The sequence below is a fragment of the Dama dama genome, chromosome 19 (assembly GCF_033118175.1).
Source record: "Dama dama isolate Ldn47 chromosome 19, ASM3311817v1, whole genome shotgun sequence".
NCBI lineage: Eukaryota > Metazoa > Chordata > Mammalia > Artiodactyla > Cervidae > Dama > Dama dama.
Genome location: NC_083699.1, coordinates 66,276,428 through 66,297,431, shown reverse-complemented (window position 1 = coordinate 66,297,431; position 21,004 = coordinate 66,276,428). Strand labels below are relative to the sequence as shown.

The 21,004-nt window shown below is 41.8% G+C and overlaps 1 protein-coding gene across 2 annotated transcripts in view; it reads left to right on the top strand.

Moving 5' to 3' along the window:
• The first annotated feature begins 11,674 nt into the window (after positions 1–11,674).
• Positions 11,675–21,004, top strand: part of CAPN7 (calpain 7) — a 45,007-nt gene continuing 35,677 nt past the window's right edge. Inside the window, exons 1-4 of one of the 2 annotated variants that reach the window (XM_061167293.1) lie at positions 11,675–11,923; positions 14,072–14,180; positions 17,609–17,766; positions 19,336–19,403. In XM_061167293.1, coding sequence (XP_061023276.1) covers positions 11,822–11,923; positions 14,072–14,180; positions 17,609–17,766; positions 19,336–19,403 — 437 coding nt within the window. In that variant the 5' untranslated portion in view covers positions 11,675–11,821. The remainder of the gene's footprint in view (positions 11,924–14,071; positions 14,181–17,608; positions 17,767–19,335; positions 19,404–21,004) is intronic. The other variant, XM_061167292.1, reaches the window with a different exon arrangement.

Sequence of the window (21,004 nt, the reverse complement as noted above, 5' to 3'; positions counted from 1 at the left end):
CCCTCTTCTAACAACACAAGGGAAGACTCTACACACGGACATCAGCAGATGGTCAATACCAAAATCAGATTGATTATATTCTTCGCAGCCAAAGATGGAGACACTCTTTATAGTCAGAAAAAAAAACAAAAAACAAAAAAACAGGAAATGACTGGGGCTCAGATCATGAGCTCCTTATTGCAAACTTCAGACTTAAATTGAAGAAAGTGGGGGAAACCACTGGGCCATTCAGGTATGATCTAAATCAAATGAAGAATAGATTCAAGAGATTAGATCTGATAGACAAAGTGCCTGATGAACTATGGATGAGGGTTCATAACATTGTATAGGAGGCAGTGACCAAAACCATCCTGAAGAAAAAGAAATGCAAAGGCATTTTGCAAAGGCAAAATGGTTGTCTGAGAAGCAAATAGCCGGGGAAAGAAGACAAGCAAAAGGCAAAGGAGAAGGGAAAGGATATACCCAACTGAATGCAGAGTTCAGAGAATAGCAAGGAGAGATAAGAAAGCCTTCTTAACTGAGCAATGCAATGAAATAGAAGAAAACAACAGAATGGGAAAGACTAGAGATCTCTTCAAGAAAATTAGAGATACCAAGAGAACATTTCATGCAAAGATGGGCACAATAAAGGAAAGAAAAGCAAGGACCTAACAGAAGCAGAAGATATTAAGAAGAGGTGGCAAGAATACACAGAAGTACACAAAAAAGGTTTTAATAATTCAGATAACCACTGATAACGGGAGGTTCATGACACTGTACAGGAGACAGGGATCAAAACCATCCCCAATAAAAAGAGATGCAAAAAGGCAAAATGGCTGTCTGAGGAGGACTTACAAATAGCCGTGAAAAGAAGAGAAGTGAAAGGCAAAGAGGAAAAGGAAAGGTATACATACACATTTGAAGCAGAGTTTCAAAGAATAGCAAGGAGAGATAAGAAAGCCTTCCTCAGTGATCAGTGCAAAGAAATAGAGGAAAACAATAGAATGGGAAAGACTAGAGACCTCTTCAAGAAAATTAGAGATACCAAGGGGACATTTCATGCAAAGATGGGCTCAATAATGGACAGAAATGGTATGGACCTAACAGAAGAAGAAGATATTAAGAAGGGGTGGCAAGAGAAGAACTATGCAAAAAAGATCTTCATGACCCAGATAATCATGATGGTGTGATCACTCACCTAGAGTCAGGCATCCTGGAATGTGAAGTCAAGTGGGCCTTAGGAAGCATCACTACGAACAAAGCTAGGGGAGGTGATGGAATTCCAGTTGTGCTATTTCAAATCCTAAAAGACGATTCTGTGAAAGTGCTGCACTCAATATGCCAGCAAATTTGGAAATCTCAGCAGTGGCCACAGGACTGGAAAAGGTCAGTTTTCATTCCAATCCCAAAGAAAGGCAATGCCAAAGAATATTCAAACTACCACACAATTGCACTCATATCACACACTAGTAAAGTAATGCTCTAAATTCTCCAAGCCAGGCTTCAACAGTACATGAACCGTGAACTTCCAGATGTTCAAGCTGGTTTTAAAAAAGGCATAGGAACCAGAGATCAAATTGCCAGTGTCTGTTGGATTATCAAAAAAAGCAAGAGAGTTCCAGAAAAACATCTACTTCTGCTTTATTGACTATGCCTAAGACTTTGACTGTATAGATCACCACAAACTGTGGAAAATTCTTAAAGAGATGGAAATACTAGACCACCTGATCTGCCTCTTGAGAAATCTGTATGCAGGTCAATAAGAAACAGTTAGAACTGGACATGGAACAACAGATTGGTTCCAAATTGGAAAAGGAATCCATCAAGACTGTATATTGTCACCCTGCTTATTTAACTTTTATGCAGAGTACATCATGAGAAATGGTGGACTGGATGAAGCACAAGCTGGAATCAAGATTGCCAGGTAAATATCAATAACCTCAGATATGCAGATGACACCACCCTACTGGCAGAAAATGAAGAAAAACTAAAGAGCTTCGTGATGAAAGTGAAAGAGGAGAGTGAAAAAGTTGGCTTAAGGCTCAACATTCAGAAAACTAAGATCATGGCATCTGGTCCCATCGCTTCATGGCAGATAGACGGGAAAACAATGGAAACAGTGACAGACTTTATTTTCTGGGGCTCCAAAATCACTGCAGATTGGAGTGACTGCAGCCATGAAATTAAAAGATGCTTACTCCTTGGAAGAAAAGTTATGACCAACCTAGACAGCATACTAAAAAGCAGAGACATTACTTTGCCAAAAAAGATCCATGTAGTCAAGGCTATGGTTTTTCCTATAGTCATGTATGGATGTGAGAGTTGGACTATAAAGAAATCTGAGTGCCAAAGAATTGATGTTTTTGAACTGTAGTGTTGGAGAAGACTCTTGAGAGTCCCTTGGACTGCAAGGAGGTCCAGCCAGTCCATTCTAAAGGAAATCAGTCCTGAATATTCATTGGAAGGACAGATGCTGAAGCTGAAACTTCAATCCTTTGGCCACCTGGTGTGAAGAACTAACTCATTGGAAAAGACCCTGATGCTGGGAAAGATTGAAGGCAGGAGAAGAGGACGACAGAGGATGAGATGGTTGGATGGCATCACCGACTCAATAGACATGATTTTGAGTAAGGTCCAGGAGTTGGTGATGGACAGGGAAGCCTGGCGTGCTGCAGTCCATGGGGTCGCAAAGAGTTGGACACGACTGAGTGACTGAACTGAACTAAACTGAACCACAGATAGTGTTGCACTCAATATGCCAGCAAATTTAGAAAACTCAGCAAGGGCCACAGGACTGGAAAAGGTCAATTTTCTTTCCAATTGCAAAGAAAGGCAATGCCAAAGCACATTCAAACTCATATACAATTGTGCTCACTTCACATGTTAGCAATCTAATGCTCAAAATCCTTCAAGCTGGCTTCAACAGTAAGTGAACCAAGAACTTCCAGATGTCCAAGCTAGATTTAGTAAAGGTAGAGGAACCAAAGATCAAATTGAAAACATCCATTGGATCATAGAAAAAGAGAGAGAATTCAAAGAATTCATTGTCTATGCTAAAGACTTTGAATGTGTGGATCACAGCAAACTGTGGAAAATTCTTAAAGAGATGGGATTACCAGACCACCCTACCTGTCTCCTTAGAAACCTGTATGCATGTCAAGAAGCAACAGTTAGAACAAGACATGGAGTGACAGACTGGTTGAAAATTGGAAAAGGAGTGTGTCAAGGCTGTCACGAGGTGACAAGGTTGTATATTGTCACCCTGCTTATTTAACTTATATGCAGTGTACATCGTGCAAAATGTTGGGCTGGATGAATCACATGCCGGGATCAAGATTGCAGGGAGAAATATCAACAACCTCAGGTAGGCAGATACCCTTCTAACAGATACCCTTCTAACAGCAGAAAGAGAAGAACTAAAGAGCCTCTTGATAAGGGTGAAAGAGGAGAGTAGAAAAGCTGGCTTAAAATTCAACATTTAAAAGTCTGAGATCAAGGCATCTGGGCCTATCACTTCATGGCAAATAAATGGGTGAAAAGTGGAAACAGTGACAGATTTTATCTTCTTGGGCTCCAAAATCACTGCGGACTGTGACTGCAGCCATAAAATTAAGACGCTTGCTCCTTGGAAGAAAAGCCATGACCAACCTAGACAGCGTATTAAAAAACAGACATTACTTTGTTGACAAAGTTCCGTCTAGTCAAAGCTATGGTTTTCCCAGTAGTCATGGATGGATGTGAAAGTTGGACCATAAAGAAAACTGAGCACAGAAGAACTTTGCTTTCGAATTGTTGGTGTGGTTTCGAATTGTGGTGTTGGAGAAGACTCTTGAGAGTCCCTTGGACTACAAGGAGATCCAACCAGTCAACCCAAAGGAAATCAACCCTGAATATTCATTGGAAGGACAGATGCTGAAGTTGAAGCTCCAATACTTTGGCCACCTGATTTGAAGGGCCGATTCATTGGAAAAGACCCTGATGCTGGGAAAGATTGAAGGCAGAATGAGAAGGGGCAACAGAGGATGAGATGGTTGGACAGCATCACCGACTCAGTAGACACGAATTTGAGCAAACTCTGAAGGTAGTGAAGGTCAGGAAAATCTGGTGTGCTGCAGTCCATGGAGTTGCAAAGAGTTGGACATGACTTACAGACTAAACAACACCAGGAACAATTTAAAAAAAAAAGGAAAGAATAAATCAGTAACCAAAAATATCTGTGTGGTTCACCTCCAAACAGCTGCAGTACCATATGAAAACACAAGGTGGCAGTATGGTCTTATAAATTCACAAATCCATCGTGGCAGGTAATGCTTTGCAATTAACAGCATAAATTGTCCTACAAACCCTTCTTTTTTGGTTTTTGGTTTTCAGTTCTTAATGAACTTGTTTGTTTGGTGAGATGGCAAGGTACTGCTGTGTCCACATAAGCCCTTTCTCAATTTTCATTACCAACCAGACTTCAAATTCAGGATCATCTGAGTGTATGTGCATGTAATTAGGATATGTATAATATTAAGATGATCTAAAGCTAGGAGATATGAGGGCATGTATATATAGTGAAGATATATCTTAAAATTAGAATAAAGAAAAAATTAGAAAGCAAAATTAAGATATCTGTATACTTCTGTATATATGAAATATATATATACATACATATTCTAACTGTCTTTCTTTTAATTGTGTGTATAGATGTATACATTCTAGTTTTAGGTATATATTTGATTAGAGTATATAAATAAGATATAAAACATTACATATAATGTGTAAATTACATATATACTCAACTAATATATAATTTATATATAGTTAGGTTATGTATAAAATTAAGATATGGGTATATAATTGGAATATATTTAAGATATATAATTGAATTATAGAGATATAACAGCTATATATACATTTGGGGATATAAAAATAATTAGAATATACATGTAAAATGACTTTATTTTTCTGGGCTCCAAAATCACTGCAGATGGTGACTGCAGCCATGAAATTAAAAGATGCTTACTCCTTGGAAGGAAAGTTATGACCAACCTAGACAGCATATTAAAAAGCAGAGACATTACTTTGCCAACAAAGGTCCATCTAGTCAAGGCTATGGTTTTTCCAGTGGTCATGTATGGATGTGAGAGTTGGACTATAAAGAAAGCTGAGCACCAAAGAATTGATGCTTTTGAACTGTGGTGTTGGAGAAGACTCTTGAGAGTCCCTTGGACTGCAAGGAGATCCAACCAGTCCATCCTAAAGGAAATCAGTGCTGAATATTCATTGGAAGGACTGGTGTTGAAACTGAAACTTCAATACTTTGGCCACCTCATGCGAAGAGCTGACTCATTTGAAAAGACCCTGATGCTGGGAAAGATTGAGGGCAGGAGGAGAAAGGGATGACAGAGGATGAGATGGTTGGATGGCATCACCGACTCGATGGACATGGGTTAGGTGGACTCCAGGAGTTGGTGATGGACAGGGAAGCCTGGAGTGCTGCGGTTCACGGGGTGGCAAAGAGTCGGACACGACTGAGCGACTGAACTGAACTGTATACTCAGGTTGAACTATAGGAAATTAAAGATTTCAGCAGATATTCAACTGTTTTTGACCTACAAAAATGGCAATTTTATATGCTCAAGCTTAATATTTCATATGGACCAAAGTAATCACATTTGTTGGAAAATTAAGCTCATTTTGTACAGTTTTCCCCTGGAATCTTCTGTTCTCTGTTTCTAGTTCCAGTGTCCTCAATCTGTCAGTGATTTGAAAAACTGGTCCCTGATCATACTTGGGTGCAACTCTAGCCAGAAAACAGGAGCCAGTGATGGTTCTGCTCTTCCTATGTGGGAGGTCACAGGGTGCTATTTGTAGGAAAGGACATTACTTCATTTTTCCAATATAGGTAGACCTCATTTCATTACACTTCGCAGATAGTGGATTTTTTTTTTTTAATTGAAGGTTTGTGACAACTCTGCACTGAGCAAGTCTATCAGCACCATTTCCCCAACAGCATTCCCACAGAGACACTTGGTGTCTCTGTGGCACATTTAGGTAATTCTCACAATATTATGAACTTTTTCATTATTATATTTGTTACAGTGACCTGTGATCAGTGAAATTTGATGTTACTATTGTAATTTAGGGGGTGCCAAGAACTCTACCCATATAAGGTGGTGAACTTAATCCATAAATGTTGTGTGTGTTCTGATTGCTCTCTCCTCCTCTCCTCAGGCCTCAACAATATTGAAATTAAGCCAGATAACAGCCCTGCAATGGCCTCTAAGTGTTCAAGTAAAAGGAAGAATTGCACATCTTTATTTTAAATCAAAAGCTAGAAATGATTCGGCTCAGTGAGAAAAGCATGTCAACAGCCCAGACTGGCCAAAAGCTTCCCTGGTAGCTCAGATGGTAAAGAGTCGGCCTTCAATGCAGGAGACCCAGATTCGATCCCTGGGTCGGGAAGTTCCCCTGGAGAAGGAAATAGCAATCCCCTCCAGTATTCTTACCTGGAAAATCCCATGGACAGAGGAGCCTGACGGGCTTGGCGGGCTACAGTCCATGGGTTACAAAGAGTCATACATGACTCAGCGACCAACACTTTCACTTTCATGGCACCAAACAGTTAACCAAGTTGTGCATGAATACAAATGGAAAGTTCTTGAAGGAAATGAAAGGGGCTGCACCAGTGAACACACCAATGAAAAGAAAGCGAAACAGCCTTATTGCTGGTATGGAGAAAGTCTGAGTGGTCCGGATAGAAAATCAAACCAGCCAAAGCCTGATCTAGAGAAAGGCCCCAACTCTTCTCAATTCTGGGAAGGCTGAGAGGGGCAAGGAGGCTGCAGAAGAAAAGTCTGGAGTTAGCAGAGGTTGGTTCATGAGGTTTAAGTAAAGAAACCATCTCCATAACATAAAAGTGCAAGAAACAGCAAGAGCTGATGTGGAAACTGCAGCACGTTATCTAGAAGATCCAGCGAAGACTTTCATAGAGGTGGCCACACTAAACACAACCCTAGATTAACTCTGTTCTCAGTTACAGCCTCCTGCATTATTTTTTCAGGTGACAAGCATCCCTTCTTCTGGGACACAGTGTGAGGGTCCACTGGGCTGATGTGAGTGCTGCCCAGCCCCCAACTTACCGCTCTCTCAGCAATTATTAAACGCTGCGTGAACTGTGTGAACTGTTGAAAGTGAATGAGGAGAGTGAAAAAGTTGGCTTAAAGCTCAACATTCAGAAAACTAAGATCATGGTATCTGGTCCCATCACTTCATGGCAAACAGATGGGGAAACAGTGAAAACAGTGACAGACTTTATTTTGGGGGGCTCCAAAATCACTGCAGATGGTGAGTGCAGCCATGAAATTAAAAGACGCTTACTCCTTGGAAGGAAAGTTATGACCAACCTAAACAGCATATTAAAAAGCAGAGACATTACTTTACCAACAAAGGTCTGTCTCATCAAAGCTATGGTTTTTTCAGTAGTCATGTATGGATGTGAGAGTTGGACCATAAAGAAAGCTGAGGGCCAAAGAATTAATGCTTTTGAACTGTGGTGTTGGAGAAGACTCTTGAGAGTCCCTTGAACAGCAAGATCAACCTTTAATATTCATTGGAAGGACTGATGCTGAAGCTGAACCTCCAATACTTTGGCCACCTGATGCAAAGAACTGACTCATTTGAAAAGACCCTGATGCTGGGAAAGATTGAAAGCAGGAGAAGGGGATGACAGAGGATGAGATGGCTGGAGGGCATCATCGACTCAATAGACATCAGTTTGAGTAAACTCCAGGAGTTGGCGATGGACAGGGAGGCCTGGCGTGCTGTAGTCCATGGGGTTGCAAAGAATCAGACACAACTGAGAGACTGAACTGAACTGAACTGTTGGCTTATGCACTCCACGGTAAGCTGTTTGAGTCATTTTGTTTTAACCCCAATGTATGGCCAACAGAATTCTTACTATTTGTTGACTGAAGCCTGGATTTCACAAGGATGCTTTGCTCCTTCCTTCTGTGAAGCGTGTGTAGGAAGGGAGCCAGGGATTCAAAAACATCATGGGCTTCCTGAGCAGGGGTGCAACCAGTCTTCTGGAGCTCACCCCTCTCTCTGGGTGTCTCCAGTTCTGGGGGGATGGGGGCTCCTACTGCAGGATGAGTGCATTTTGATAAGCACTTCTGAGTGTTTAACGTTGAACAAATTCTGCCCTGGTAAATGTCACAAACAGACCTGGTGGAGCAGGTGGAGGTGATAGAGGACATCCTGGGAGATGTTCCCTGGAGGCAGCTGTCATGAGGCTCCACCACATCATTCGAGACAATCCATGAGTGCAGAATATATGGTAAAAATAAAAATATCAACTCTATTCCTACATACTAGCAAAAACAATTGGAAATTGAGACTAAAAACAACACCATTTAAAATAGCATTAGAAATATGAAATGCTTAGCGGTAAATCTGTCCAAAGATGGTTATGTAAGACCTGTGCCATATGGAACACTGCCGAGAACAGTAAGAGATGACCTGAATAAACAGGTTTACCATGTTCATGGATTGGAAGTCTAAATGGTGCTAGAGACTGCAGATACTTTTAAGCGTTAACTCCCTTTTACCCAGCTTTACCTTACTCTCTCTTACTGTCTTTGTCTCTTTAATGTGTCACTCTGTGTCTGGCATCAAGCAGGTGTTCAGTGAATAAATGAACAAGGAATAAGGGAGTAAATGAGAGGATCCCAAGAGGGATCACAACTGCCTGGGAAAGCTAGAAAAGCCGCCTGCAAGGTGAGCTAGGAGTTCTATAAGCTGAGATGGGGGGGGGGGGGGGGGGGGGACACTAGACACAGAAGTCCTCTTATGAGCAGTTAAAACTGCATTCATCTGCTGTAGCTTGGGGATCAGCTTCTACAAGACAGTGGCTGCAGATACCTTGGGAATACACCCTGAGCTCCTGTTCTGAAGGCCCTCCTACCCTGTGCTAAGGAATTTCTCTATCATTGTTCAAACTCCAAGATGCAAAAGGGCACAGAGTATATTCAGTACTCAACATTTTGAAATACTCATTCAACACTTGCACTGGACAAAAGCTTGGACTTAATTCTGGGATAAAACTGGTGAAGACAGAAACCATCCCTGCTCAGTTATAAAACTGTTGTAGCTAATGATAGGAACCATCGTTGTGCCAAGCAGAGTCGAATTCTCCACCTGTGCTCTTTACAACAGTCCAGTAAGATAGTTATTATTAATAACGTCAGTAAACATGGACAGCTAAAACACGCATTTAAAATGCACAGTGTGGTGGATTTTACACAAGTGGATGTAACTTTCGACATCACCCACCAGTAAGACATGTAACATTTCCATCATATCCAAAGTTTCCCTTATCCATTCTCAATCACTGATGTGATTTTGTCACTGGATGGGACCTCTTTGAGGGCCTGAGAGTGGGCCCTTGTCTAAGGCTCAAATGAATTGTCCAAGGAGCTACGGTACTGACAAAGCGAAAGACTTTATTGAAAAGTGGCGCTGGAACGGAGAGCAACAGGATAAGGGAGACCAGGAGAACTGCTCTAACTTGTGGTTCGCAGTCTCAAGTTTTCTGGTGGGTGGGGTTAGGTGAGTTGGGATTGTCTCTGGCCAGTCATCTTGCTCATGCCTTCATTCAGTCCAACACAGGGCCCTTCCTGGTGGCATGTGCATCCCTCAATCAAAATGATTTTCAGCATAAGAGAGTCTGGGAGGTTGGCAAGAGATTTTATGGACTGGTCTCTTCTCCCCTTCTTTGGGGGAAATGGCAAACCACTCCAGTATTCTCACCTGGAGAATCCCATGGACAGAGGAGCCTGGCGGGCTACAGTCCAAGGGGTCACAAAGAGTCAGATGCAACTGAAGTGACTAACACACACTTCTCCCCTTCTTGGCCCTTCCTGGGTTTTCCCCAGGTTGGTTTTGGGCCCTTCTTTGGCTTTATGTTCTTTGAAGCATCCTGATGTACGAGACTTAAGGTGTTATTATGGTGCCCTGCAGTCAGGGCAGGCAGTGTTGTTGGTCAACTGTTCCCTAACAACTTCTCACATTATTGGTAAGATTTGTATTTGCCGGTGTTCCTTGTAAACAAAATAAAAGTCTGTTCTCCCACATCTTGCTTCTTTGACTTACAGTGAATTTTGAGTTTTGTTCACATCATGGTGTCTTTCATTTTGTTATTGTTGTTTATATATTTATTTGTTTTTTGGCTGTACTGCGTCATTGCTTTGCAAGAATTTTCTCTAGTTGCAGTGAGGAGGGGCTACTCTTCAGTTGCAGTGCTAGGGCTTCTCATTGAGTGGCTTCTCTTGCTGTGGAGTACAGGCTCTAGATGCCAACCGGGTTTCAGTAGTTGTGGCACACCAGCTTAGTTGTTCCCCAGCACGTGGGGTCTTTCTCGACCAGTGATATTGAAGAAGGAGAGGAACAGGCCATGCTGACTCCATCTTGAAAAAAAAGGAAACTCCATCTTGCACTTTCAGTGAGCTTTGGACTATGTGCTTGGTAGCCATGGGCATAACATACCTACAGCTGAACTGGCTTCCCAGACTGATAGACACCAGATTCCATACTAAGATTTCCCGTCGCCAAAAAGAATACAATAATCCCCTATGTAGTCAATCACCTTTGTAATCTTTATGGTACCCATTGGTGTAGGCTACAATGTATAACCAGCTGACCCTTCTGATTATGAATCATGGCTGTGACCTGATTGTATCTCCCTTTAACACTTTCCAGGCTAGGTTTAAGGAATTTGGGGATATGGGCTTCAGCAGTACTTATATACTTAAGGTATATAAGGTTTTCACAAAAGTCGGTCAGGGTTCTTGGCTAAGAGGACACTCTGCCTTGGGCCCCCTGGTGTAATAAATTGCACTCCACTATTTGCATTGTCCTTCTGGGTGAGTTTGTTTCCTGGAATGCGCGGCTACAACAATACACCCTGTGTCCCCTGCACTGGCAGGCAGATTCTTATCCATTCCACCACATGTGAAGTTCCTTCATTAGTATTGCTGAAGTCAGAGTTTTGAGAGAGAAAGAAATTAATCAAATAATCACCTAGTTGAGTCATGACAACAGCATTAAGTTAACCTAAGGATAAGTACACAAGAAAACGCATTACCTTACTTGTCGACAATTCACTCAATACCATACACTCAGGGAGGTACACATGGTTAGAAACCTTATAAAAGTATCACATAAGGACTCTCTGTCCTTACTTCACGTCCCTAATTTTAAAAAGTCAGCTCAGAAGAGACCGGTAATGTGACGCTATGTCTTTACTTCACTTCCCTGACTTAAAAAAGCCAGCTCAGATGAGGGCGGGAAGCGCGGCTCACCTTACCCGGATAGTAAGCGGGGACAAGGTTCCCTGAGGCGCATGCGCTCCTGCACCCAGTCTGGCCAGCAACAGCCCTCACACTCACATTTCCGTCAGACAGTCGGCGAAGCCCGCGGCCGCGCCGACGTGGCGCCGCTTGGGCCTGCCCAATCCCCGGAGCCCTGGTGGTCACGTGCAAACGGCGCGGCGCAGCCGGGCCCCGCCCACCGCCCGCGCCCTCCGGCGAGCCGGGGCCTCCCTCAGTCGCCGTGGCTCCCAGAACACTTGCGCGGGCCTGGTTGCGCCTGCGCAGTGTGGCCGGTGGGCCGGTCTGGGAGTGCGGCGGCCGCGGCGCGAGGGTGCCGGCGGGCTGGGAGCCTGAGGTGGGCTGTTGGCCGTCCTCCCTCAGTCGGCGGAAGTGAGCTCTGGCTCGCCTTCCGCGCGGCCCGGGACCTCTCGCGGCCCCTGGGCGCGCGGCGGTCGGCGACGCGAGGAGGGCTCCGGCGCGGGGCGGCCATGGACTCGGCGGCGCTGGAGCGGGACGCGGTACAGTTCGCGCGGCTGGCGGTTCAGCGCGATCAGGAGGGCCGCTACGCGGAGGCCGTGTTTTACTACAAGGTGGGCCGGGGGCGGGGCCGGGGGCCGGGGGGCGGGCCCGCTCGGGCCGGGGGCGGGGCTGAGGGGCCATCCCGCCGGGGGCTGGGTCGCCGATCTCCCGGCTCGGCGCTCCTGAGGGCGGCGGCGGGGCGGGGCGCTCGGCTCCACAGAGGTGGGCTCACCGCCGCAGACGAGCTGGAGGCACGCGGGAGAGCGCCGCGAGTCAGTGAAGAAGAAAGCATTGCGCGTCCTAGTGCTTGACTTCCGCACGTCTTGATCTCCCCAGTGTCTGTGTACACATCCTTTTTCAAAAAACAAACTGGGGTCATATTGTCTATGATTTTTTTAAACCTGTCCTTCTGGAACTTTTAAGAAAATTACGAATTTTTTAAAAGTTTCTTGATATGATCTTGTTATCAATAATAATATTAAGGGCTAGATGCATAGTATCCCATTATGTGGGTATGCCATCGTTTGTTGAGAAACTCTCCTGACCATTTTAACGTGCATTCTGTTTCTTCAGCATCATAATATCCTTGTAGCTAATGCTTTACACGTTTCTGTGATATTTCTTTTGGATAAATTGCTAAGGCCAGAATTAGAGGCGCTCCCAGTTCACTGCCTGCTCCCCACTTCTGAGGATTTGCAGACGCACACCTCTCCAGCTCCAGTCCTGGCCCATACCCACTCCGGTGGAAGGAGCTGTATCCTCTAGAGACAGTCACCTTTTCTTTTAGGAAGAATGTCAGACTTTGAAAATACAGTAGTAGTCATTTTTCTTCCACAAACCTATATGCTGCAATAATGTGTAATTTACTGTTCTCAGATTAATGTTTGATTGCCTTCATTTTATAACCTGTATTTAGAGATTTCGGTTGTGTTTCAGAGTCATTCTTTTTGAACTTTATTTTCTTTGCAATTTCATAATGGTGGTATTTCTTTAAAAGTAGAACTGTGTTTTATTAGTTTTGTGAAATAATGACAAACGTTCATAAGTAAACAGTGCCATATGAAATAGCTTTTTCTAAAGTGAAAGGAAATGCTGTACAGCACCTCTTGTTTTGCTGTAAAATTGCATACATGTTGTTATGAAGAATTTCTTTTCCTTGAGAGAATCAGAAAAGTGGTGGTGTTTCTAAGAGCTGTTACGTAAACTGTTTCAGATATTTAGTGTTTTTGGTCTTCATGCTGATCTCTTTGGGATTCCTTGTTAATCACTTTCAAGTGTAAATGAAATGAGCAAAATAAAGTTGATACCAAAAGTTATAAAAATTGGCTGCAATATTTACATATACAGTTGTATTTTCCTCCCTTGAAATATCTGAATTGCAGGATCTGAGGAAAACACATGTTTTCTACCCCCAATTTCCATTTGGATCAAAGCTGTACTCTTCTTATTGATTTTGTAGGTTCAGAGAAAGGATTCCTCCAGTAACTGGATTCAAAAAGGGATGACTTCTTTGGATGCAAGTAATGAGGCATGAGGTTCCTTGAAATGCACAGGCTTAGATGACTGCAGGGAAGGTGGTGGTGCCTGAGGGGTCTCTGTGGTAGCTCTGGCCACCCTCCTGGAATGGTGATGGCGAGAACGGAGACTTTTCCTCACTAGCATGTCCTGACTGGCTGAGGAGGTCATGGAATAACTGGAAAATGAATCCCGGTGTTCTTAATTAAGTTTCTTTCATACAACTGAAATCTGCCTTAACATGTCTCCCCCTTTGACAGTGTTTTCTTTGGAGGAAAAACTTTTCTTTCGCAGAGAGACAATTAACCTTTATAATCTTTTGTTGATATTTATGAGTATTGTCTGTTCTAATGCTTTCAGGACTCAGATCACCTTTTCACAGTATGTAGTTTCGTCTGACCTACTGCATTGAGAAAAAGGAAAACAACATAAATCACAGTTATTCTAAGAAAATGTTTAAAATCAACCCCTTCTATTTGACTTTGTAAATTTTCAACAGTCTGAGAAAATTGAGAGCATCGAGAACTGAAAGAAGTAGTAAAGGACTATATTATTCACTTACCGTATGAAAAAATTTCTAGTATCTTAAAGACATTCTTGTTTTATCATTCATAGAAACCCAACCATGAGTTAGAAAGCAGTAAAGAAAATTCAAATTGTAATTCATCTGTTAGATTCCTTTGAATTCTTTTTTTTATTTTTAGGAAGCTGCACAAGCTTTGATTTATGCTGAGATGGCAGGATCAAGTCTAGAACATATTCAAGAGAAAATAAATGAGTATCTGGAAAGAGTGCAGGCTTTACATTCAGCAGGTTGGTAAAGACTAACCATGTCACTATTTTTTTTTTTCTTCTTTCCTATCCCATCTTACTTTTCCCTCATGTTTCTCTTTCCTTTTTGTTTTCATCTTTGATTCTTGATCTTCACTTGTTTGTTGCTCATTCCTCTTTTGGTAATCACATCTTTGAAAATCGTAATATGAAAATAAGTGATCTATGAAGAAGAACCTCAGAGGTCATGTAAGGTGATATCCTAATTTCCCAGAAATGGACATTCAAACAGTGTATCATTGGCAGAATCGGGATTAAAATCCTGTTAAAATCTGCCTTTAAATATCTGTCACATACCCTCTCCTGCTATTAAAATTAAATGACTCTTTTCCCTTCAGTGTTTAAAGACTTCAGCAGTGGGTTCATAGTCTTTACCGTATCAGTAGCCTCAACCTCAAGACCTTAGTTAAACTCTTTTTTTAGAGAGTTTGCCAGCAGTATCTTGGGAAAGTGACATGTAAGCAGAGACCTGGGACAACCTGTGTTTAATTTTGTAAACAGCATGGCAAATGCTGTGGCACAAGTTCCCAGGCTTAATGTTCATAGTTCTGTTAGAAGTAGGTGGGTTCTTGGCAAAATCTGTTGTTTACATGATAGGAAAGAAAATGATCATCGGTCGATATTTTGTTTCAAGAATGTATTCATGTCATTGAGGACTCTTTTTTGACCTTTTTTCCCCCTGTGGCTATCTAATAAAGCTGCAAACTTAGAGAGGTCTTATTCAGCCTTCTCTGACAGACTTTGTGCTACTTTCCACCACTTACTCTGAACAGATAGGAGCAGTTACCAACCAGCTTATAGTTAAGATAAAGTAGATTTAATTGTTGGGTTTCTCGTTATGACAGTCCCCTTACAGACACAGTATTTCCTTTTAAGACAGTGCCCAGAAACTGCATGCACTGAAAACTAAACTGCTTATGTGTCAAGCTCTCACTTGATACAAGTTTATACTGATCCATATATTCAAAATACCATGGAATTCAGAGACACTTCATTTTCCTTGCTAAGTAAATGAAGTTTTTAAATTTATAAATGTGATGTTTATATGATTCTCAGGCACAGAATGAGACTGCCCTAATCTCTTGAAGAATGAAAACTTGTCAGCAAAACAAAGCGCCATACATGGTTCAGAGAGGTGTTACTGAGGGTTATAGTTTTTTTTAAAAGATCAAGCACAATTTTGAGACAAAATCTAAAGCTTTTTAAAAAAACATTTGTTGAGATATAATTCACACATCATAAAATTCAGCTTTTTATAGTGTACAGTTCGGTGGTTTTTAGTGTATTCCCAGAGTTGTATAACCATCACCACTATCTAACTGCAGAACATTTTCCTCACCCTAAAAGAAACCTCTTAGCCTTTAGTAGTCACGCCCCATTCCTCCCAACCCCCTGGTGTCGCTGCTCAATTTGCACTCGTGTCCAACTCTTTGCAGCCCTGCGGACTGCAGCATGCTAGGCTTCCCTGTCTTTCACTATCTCCTGGAGTTTTCAAATTCATGTTTATTGAGTCAGTGATGCTATCTAACCATCTATTTCCCCCTAGGCCCTAGCAGCCACTAATCCTGCTCATCTTTAATCCTACTAATCTATTTTCTGTTTCCATGGATTTGCCAATTCTAGATATTTGTTGTAAATGGAGTCATCCAGTATGTGGCCTTTTGTGTCTGGCTTCTTTCATTTAGCATAATATTTTTCACATTTATCCTTGTGGTAGCATGTATCAGTGTCTCTTTTTATGTTGAATAATATTTCATTGTATTAATATACCACGTTTTATTTATCTAGTCATCACTTGGTGGATGTTGGCTTGCTTCCACCTTTTGTCTGTTGTGAGTAATGCTGTTTTTGTGTGGACATACGTTTTCAGTTCTCTTGAAACCCAGAAGTAGAATTCTACCCAAAAGTAGAATTGCTAGGTCACATGGTAGCTTTGGACATATCAGTGGCTCAGTGGTAAAGAATCCACTGGCGCTGCAGAAGACCCAGGTTTGATTGCTGGGTCGGGAAGATCCCCTGGAAGAGGGCATGGCAACCCACTGCAGTATTCTTGCCTGTAGAATCCCATGGACAGAGGAGCCTGGCAGCTTACAGTCCATAAGGTCGCAAAGAGTTGTACATGTCTGAAGTGACTGAGCATGCATGCACACACATGGTAGCTTTATGTCTAATTTTGAGGAACTGCTAAACTGTTTTCCACAGTGGCTATACCATTTTACAGTTATATCAGCAATGTTCTAGTTCCTTCACATCCTTATCAACACTTGTTATTTTCTGTCTTGTTTTAGACACCATTGTGGGGATAAAATGGCATCTGATTGTGGTTTTGGTATTCATTTCCCTGATGGCAGATGATGATCTTTTCATGTGCCAGTTGGCCATTTGAATATCTACTTTGGAGAAATGACTGTACAGATTCTTTACCCATTATATACGTCAGGGTTCTCCAGAGAAACAGAACCAGTAGGGTGTACATAAGGAGATTTATTATGAGAAATTAGCTCATGCAGTTATGGATGCTAAGACGTCCCACCGTCTGCCCTCTGCAAGTTGGAGACCCAGGGAAGCCAGTGGTGTGGTTCAGTCTAAGTCCAAAGACCTGAGAAGCAGGGGACCTGGTGGTGTGAGTTGCAGTCCAAGGGCCGGGGAAGACCAGTGTGTCGGCTCCAGCAGTCCCGCAGTAAGGGCAGGTTCTCCCGCTCTGCCTTTTGCTCAGTTCAGGCCCGCAGTGGGTGAGATGATGCCCACCCACACTGGGGAGGGCAGTCTGCTTTCAGTACCAATTCAAAATGCTCATTTCATTCAGAAACATCCTCGTAGGCTACCCAGAAATCTTGCTTAGCTAAACAACTGGGTAACCTGTGAGCCAGTCGAATTGACACAAGTTGATGAGATAATCACCACACCCATTTTAAATTGGATTTGTCTTTTTGTTGTTGAGTTGTAAGAGATCTTTATATATTCTAGATGAAAGTCTCTTATGGATATGTATCTTTATATTAAAAACAAACAGAAGTACTTATGTCGAACAGCAATAAAAATATAGCTTATTCTGGACCCTGATGAATAGGAAACAGCATCAATTTTATCATCAAGGCCTAGTAGATTATATAATTATTGTCTGTATAAAAAAAATTACTTTAGAGCATGACTGAGTTTATTTAGATTTAGTGTTTTCTAAGTTTCGGTCTTGTTTTTTGTGGGAGAATGCTAATTTTCATTTTATTTTTTTAAATGATGAAAAGTGTTAGTAGGGACAAAGAGGAGTTCAGGGAAAATTTAAAGATTTCTTTTTTTACCTTGCTAAGTTTTTTACATGAAGGATTACAGAATTTTGGTAAAGAGTGTATTAAAATGACAGGTTATTCCCTGGATGTATATATAGGTATGTGGCTTTTTTCTGATCCTAGTTCAGTCAAAGAGTGCGGATCCTTTGAAATCAAAACATCAGTTGGACTTAGAGCGTGCCCATTTCCTCGTGACACAAGCTTTTGATGAAGATGAAAAGGGGAATGTTGAAGATGCTATAGAACTGTATACAGAAGCTGTAGATCTCTGTCTGAAAACCGTATGTATAATAATACTTACAAGTTAAGTTTGGTGGAATTGTCCTAAGAAATTTCTCCCCATACTAGTGAATTTTATGTAACAAATTCGTTAAAAAAAAAAAATCCTATTATTATACATGTAACTTAAGTTACTCCTCATTAAAAGATAACGGGATATGTATATATGTGGCTGAGTCCCAAAACTTTCACATGAAACTATCACAACATTGTTAATTGGCTATACCCCAATACAAAAATAAGTTTTAAAAAAAGCTAATGAAGAGTAGAATTAATAATGGATTTTTAACACCTTGTTAAAAATTTGACAGTGTTAATTGAATCACTTGGCAATTGTTTTTTAAATTACAGGTAGCATTTTTGACCATATTATACTCCTGTAACTAAAATTAACATTACAGGAAGAATTCATCACAATCTGTGAATTTAAAATAAAGTTCCTGTGAAAGGGATGAATTAGGAGTTTGGGATTAACATATACACATTACTGTACATGAGATAGATAAACAACAGAGACCCTACTGTGTAGCACAGGGAACTAGATCAATATCTTACAATAATCTATAATGGAAAAACATTTGAAAAAAAATGAATATATGTATATATATAGCTGAATCAGTCTATTCTACACCTGAAACTATTGTAAATCAACTACAACTTTTTTAAAAAAGGGAAAAAATTTGGTTCGTCATAAAAGAAAATAAATAAAGCTCTTCCCCCTTTTATACAGTTTCATACACTAAGAAATCATTAGTGGTTTTGTTAATTTACAGTGTGGAGTCTGTATGGTGACTGGTTTTTACTGCTTCCTGAGGAGAAGCAGTCAGCTCTAAGGGTCATCTAGTGCGTAAGAGCAAGTGATAGGAGGGTGTGAGGTAGTGGAGAGTGGGGTTGTCAGAACTGTTACGAGGGCCGGCTCTTTGTCCCAGGTCTCTTATCCAGAAAAATCGTCTAGCCTCATTTCTGTAGGTACCTGAGACTGCTGGTAAGTGCTGGGGGTTTTCAGTTTTAGTTATGTACAGTGCCACATTATAATTCGACATCTGCGCACACAGCAGAGTGATAACCACTGCAAGTCTGGTTACCTTCTGTCCCACGCAGTTGACCCCCTTCACCTATTTTGCCCGTCCCCAGCCTCCTTCCCCTTCCCCTCTGGAATCCACTAATCTCCTCTCTGTGTCTGTGCATTTGGTTTATTTTGTTTATTTGTTTTGCTTTTGGATTCCACGTATAAGTGGAGTCCTAAGGTCTTCTCCTGGCCTGTTTCACTTAGTACAGTAACCCTGCCCTGCTGGGGCTCCTGCTGCCCAGCCTTCTGCAGCACCGTGATTTTTCAGTCGTGTCCCACTTACCACCCGTCCACATTAAGTGGTCTTGGGGTTTACCTCAGTGATGAGTTTCAACACAATTTTAAGTGATACCTTTAAGGATAAAAATAAAGTGTGCTGGTTTATTCTCATAATTTTTAGAAGTGTAATGTGCATTGTAAGTTTTTTTTCTTGCTTAGAAATATCATGGATCAAGCAGATTAATACTTATGCTTTAGAATGTCTGTCTCTCTTTTTCTTAAGTCTTACGAAACTGCTGATAAAACTCTGCAAAATAAGCTGAAGCAGCTGGCTCGGCAGGCACTAGACAGGTGAGTTTGGCTCCTCAGCTTTGGTCCCCACAGTGTATGGTGTAACTTCAGTGTGACGTATTTATCCGAATGTATGGTGGAGCTCGTGGTAACAAACCTGACATCCAGAGCAAGTCTGCCTTCTTTCTCTGAGTGAATTTGCTCCTCCCTAGTTCCCTGCTGTTTTTTTTCCCCTGTCATTTTGGCTTATTAGATGGTAAACTCCTTAGGGGAACAGAGAGCTAATTCATCTCTGTGTCCTCATCCCTGCTTTAAACTCAAAAAGTAACAAATCAGTCAAGAAACGTTTCACTTAGTTTTTGCTGTGTCTAAAACAAAGATGGTTATGGTATGTAAAACAGAATACTTCCCTTGTGTTGTGTAATATGAAACTTCCAAAGAGAAAGCTTGCGAGAGCCCTCCAAAGCCACTACTAGAAATGGAGACGTTGAGAATGAGCCAGCCATTCACATACCCCACATTATCACATACCCCACATCATACGTGCGTGAGGCTCCCTTAACTCTGCTCGAATGTCAACTTTTCAATAAGGCCTGTGCTCGGCTTTTTGTGTAAAATTGAAATCTACACTGGTACTTCCATCCTGTTTCCTCTGTTGTAATATTCTTTCCCATAACTCTTTACTATTTTCTAAGATATATAAAATTGATCAGTTTATCATATTTGTTAACAATGTGTGTGTCTTTCCTAACCCCTGTCCTCCAAATAGAAGCTCTGTGAGGGCAGAGAATTTTGTCTTTGTTCCTTGCTGTAACCAAGCACCTAGCAGACTGCCAGACATCCAGTATGTGCTCAACAGGCATTTGTTGAGATAATGAGTGTATTTGCACAAGAGAATTATACCTCTTGTACAAAGCATTATAGACAAAGGAAAAGAGTGGAGTGGCATTTATAGTTACAGCATGAATTAGTACAGTACCTCCTTCTGAGGCTCAGACTAGGGAACTGTGATACCCCCAGCCCTTCTTTTGCATTGAGATATAGGGGTCACCCCTCCTTTTCATTGCTATCATCTAGCATCATTTGTTTCTCCAAATTCATGAAGCTGTGGGCACTTGACATATCGTTACCTTCTCCCTTTTGATGTCTGTCACCAGTCAGAATCATGGATGGCCCCTGCTACCTCTGTGGGTAATTCATCTCGTATTCTCTGGGTGCGCCCTCAGCACAGGGACATGTTCAGTCACGAATGCTTCCTGTGAGGACTAGTTCAGAAGAATGGATACACTCTAGGGAGAAGATAGCATGACATTTTATCTGCATACCATTTCAGAGTGTTAACAAGACTGCTAAATCGCATATAAGGACTTCAGATTAAAAACTTCTGTTTTTTAGCTTGTCAGTTCTCTGACAGGGCAAAGTCCAGAAGCTCTTACATACCAAGCGAGGTCTTCCATGATCTGTCCCTGCCCCTGGCCTCGTCTCCTGCTGCCTCGCTTGTGCCCTGCTCACAGGGGCTCCCTACATTCTTCTGAAATCACAGTGACTCACTCCACTGTTTCACAGATGTGCGCGTTTGCTCACGCTCTTCTCTCTACTTAGAACCCTTCCTAGCTCCCCAGGTCGACTCAGAGCTCAACGCCAAGTACAGCTCAAATGTC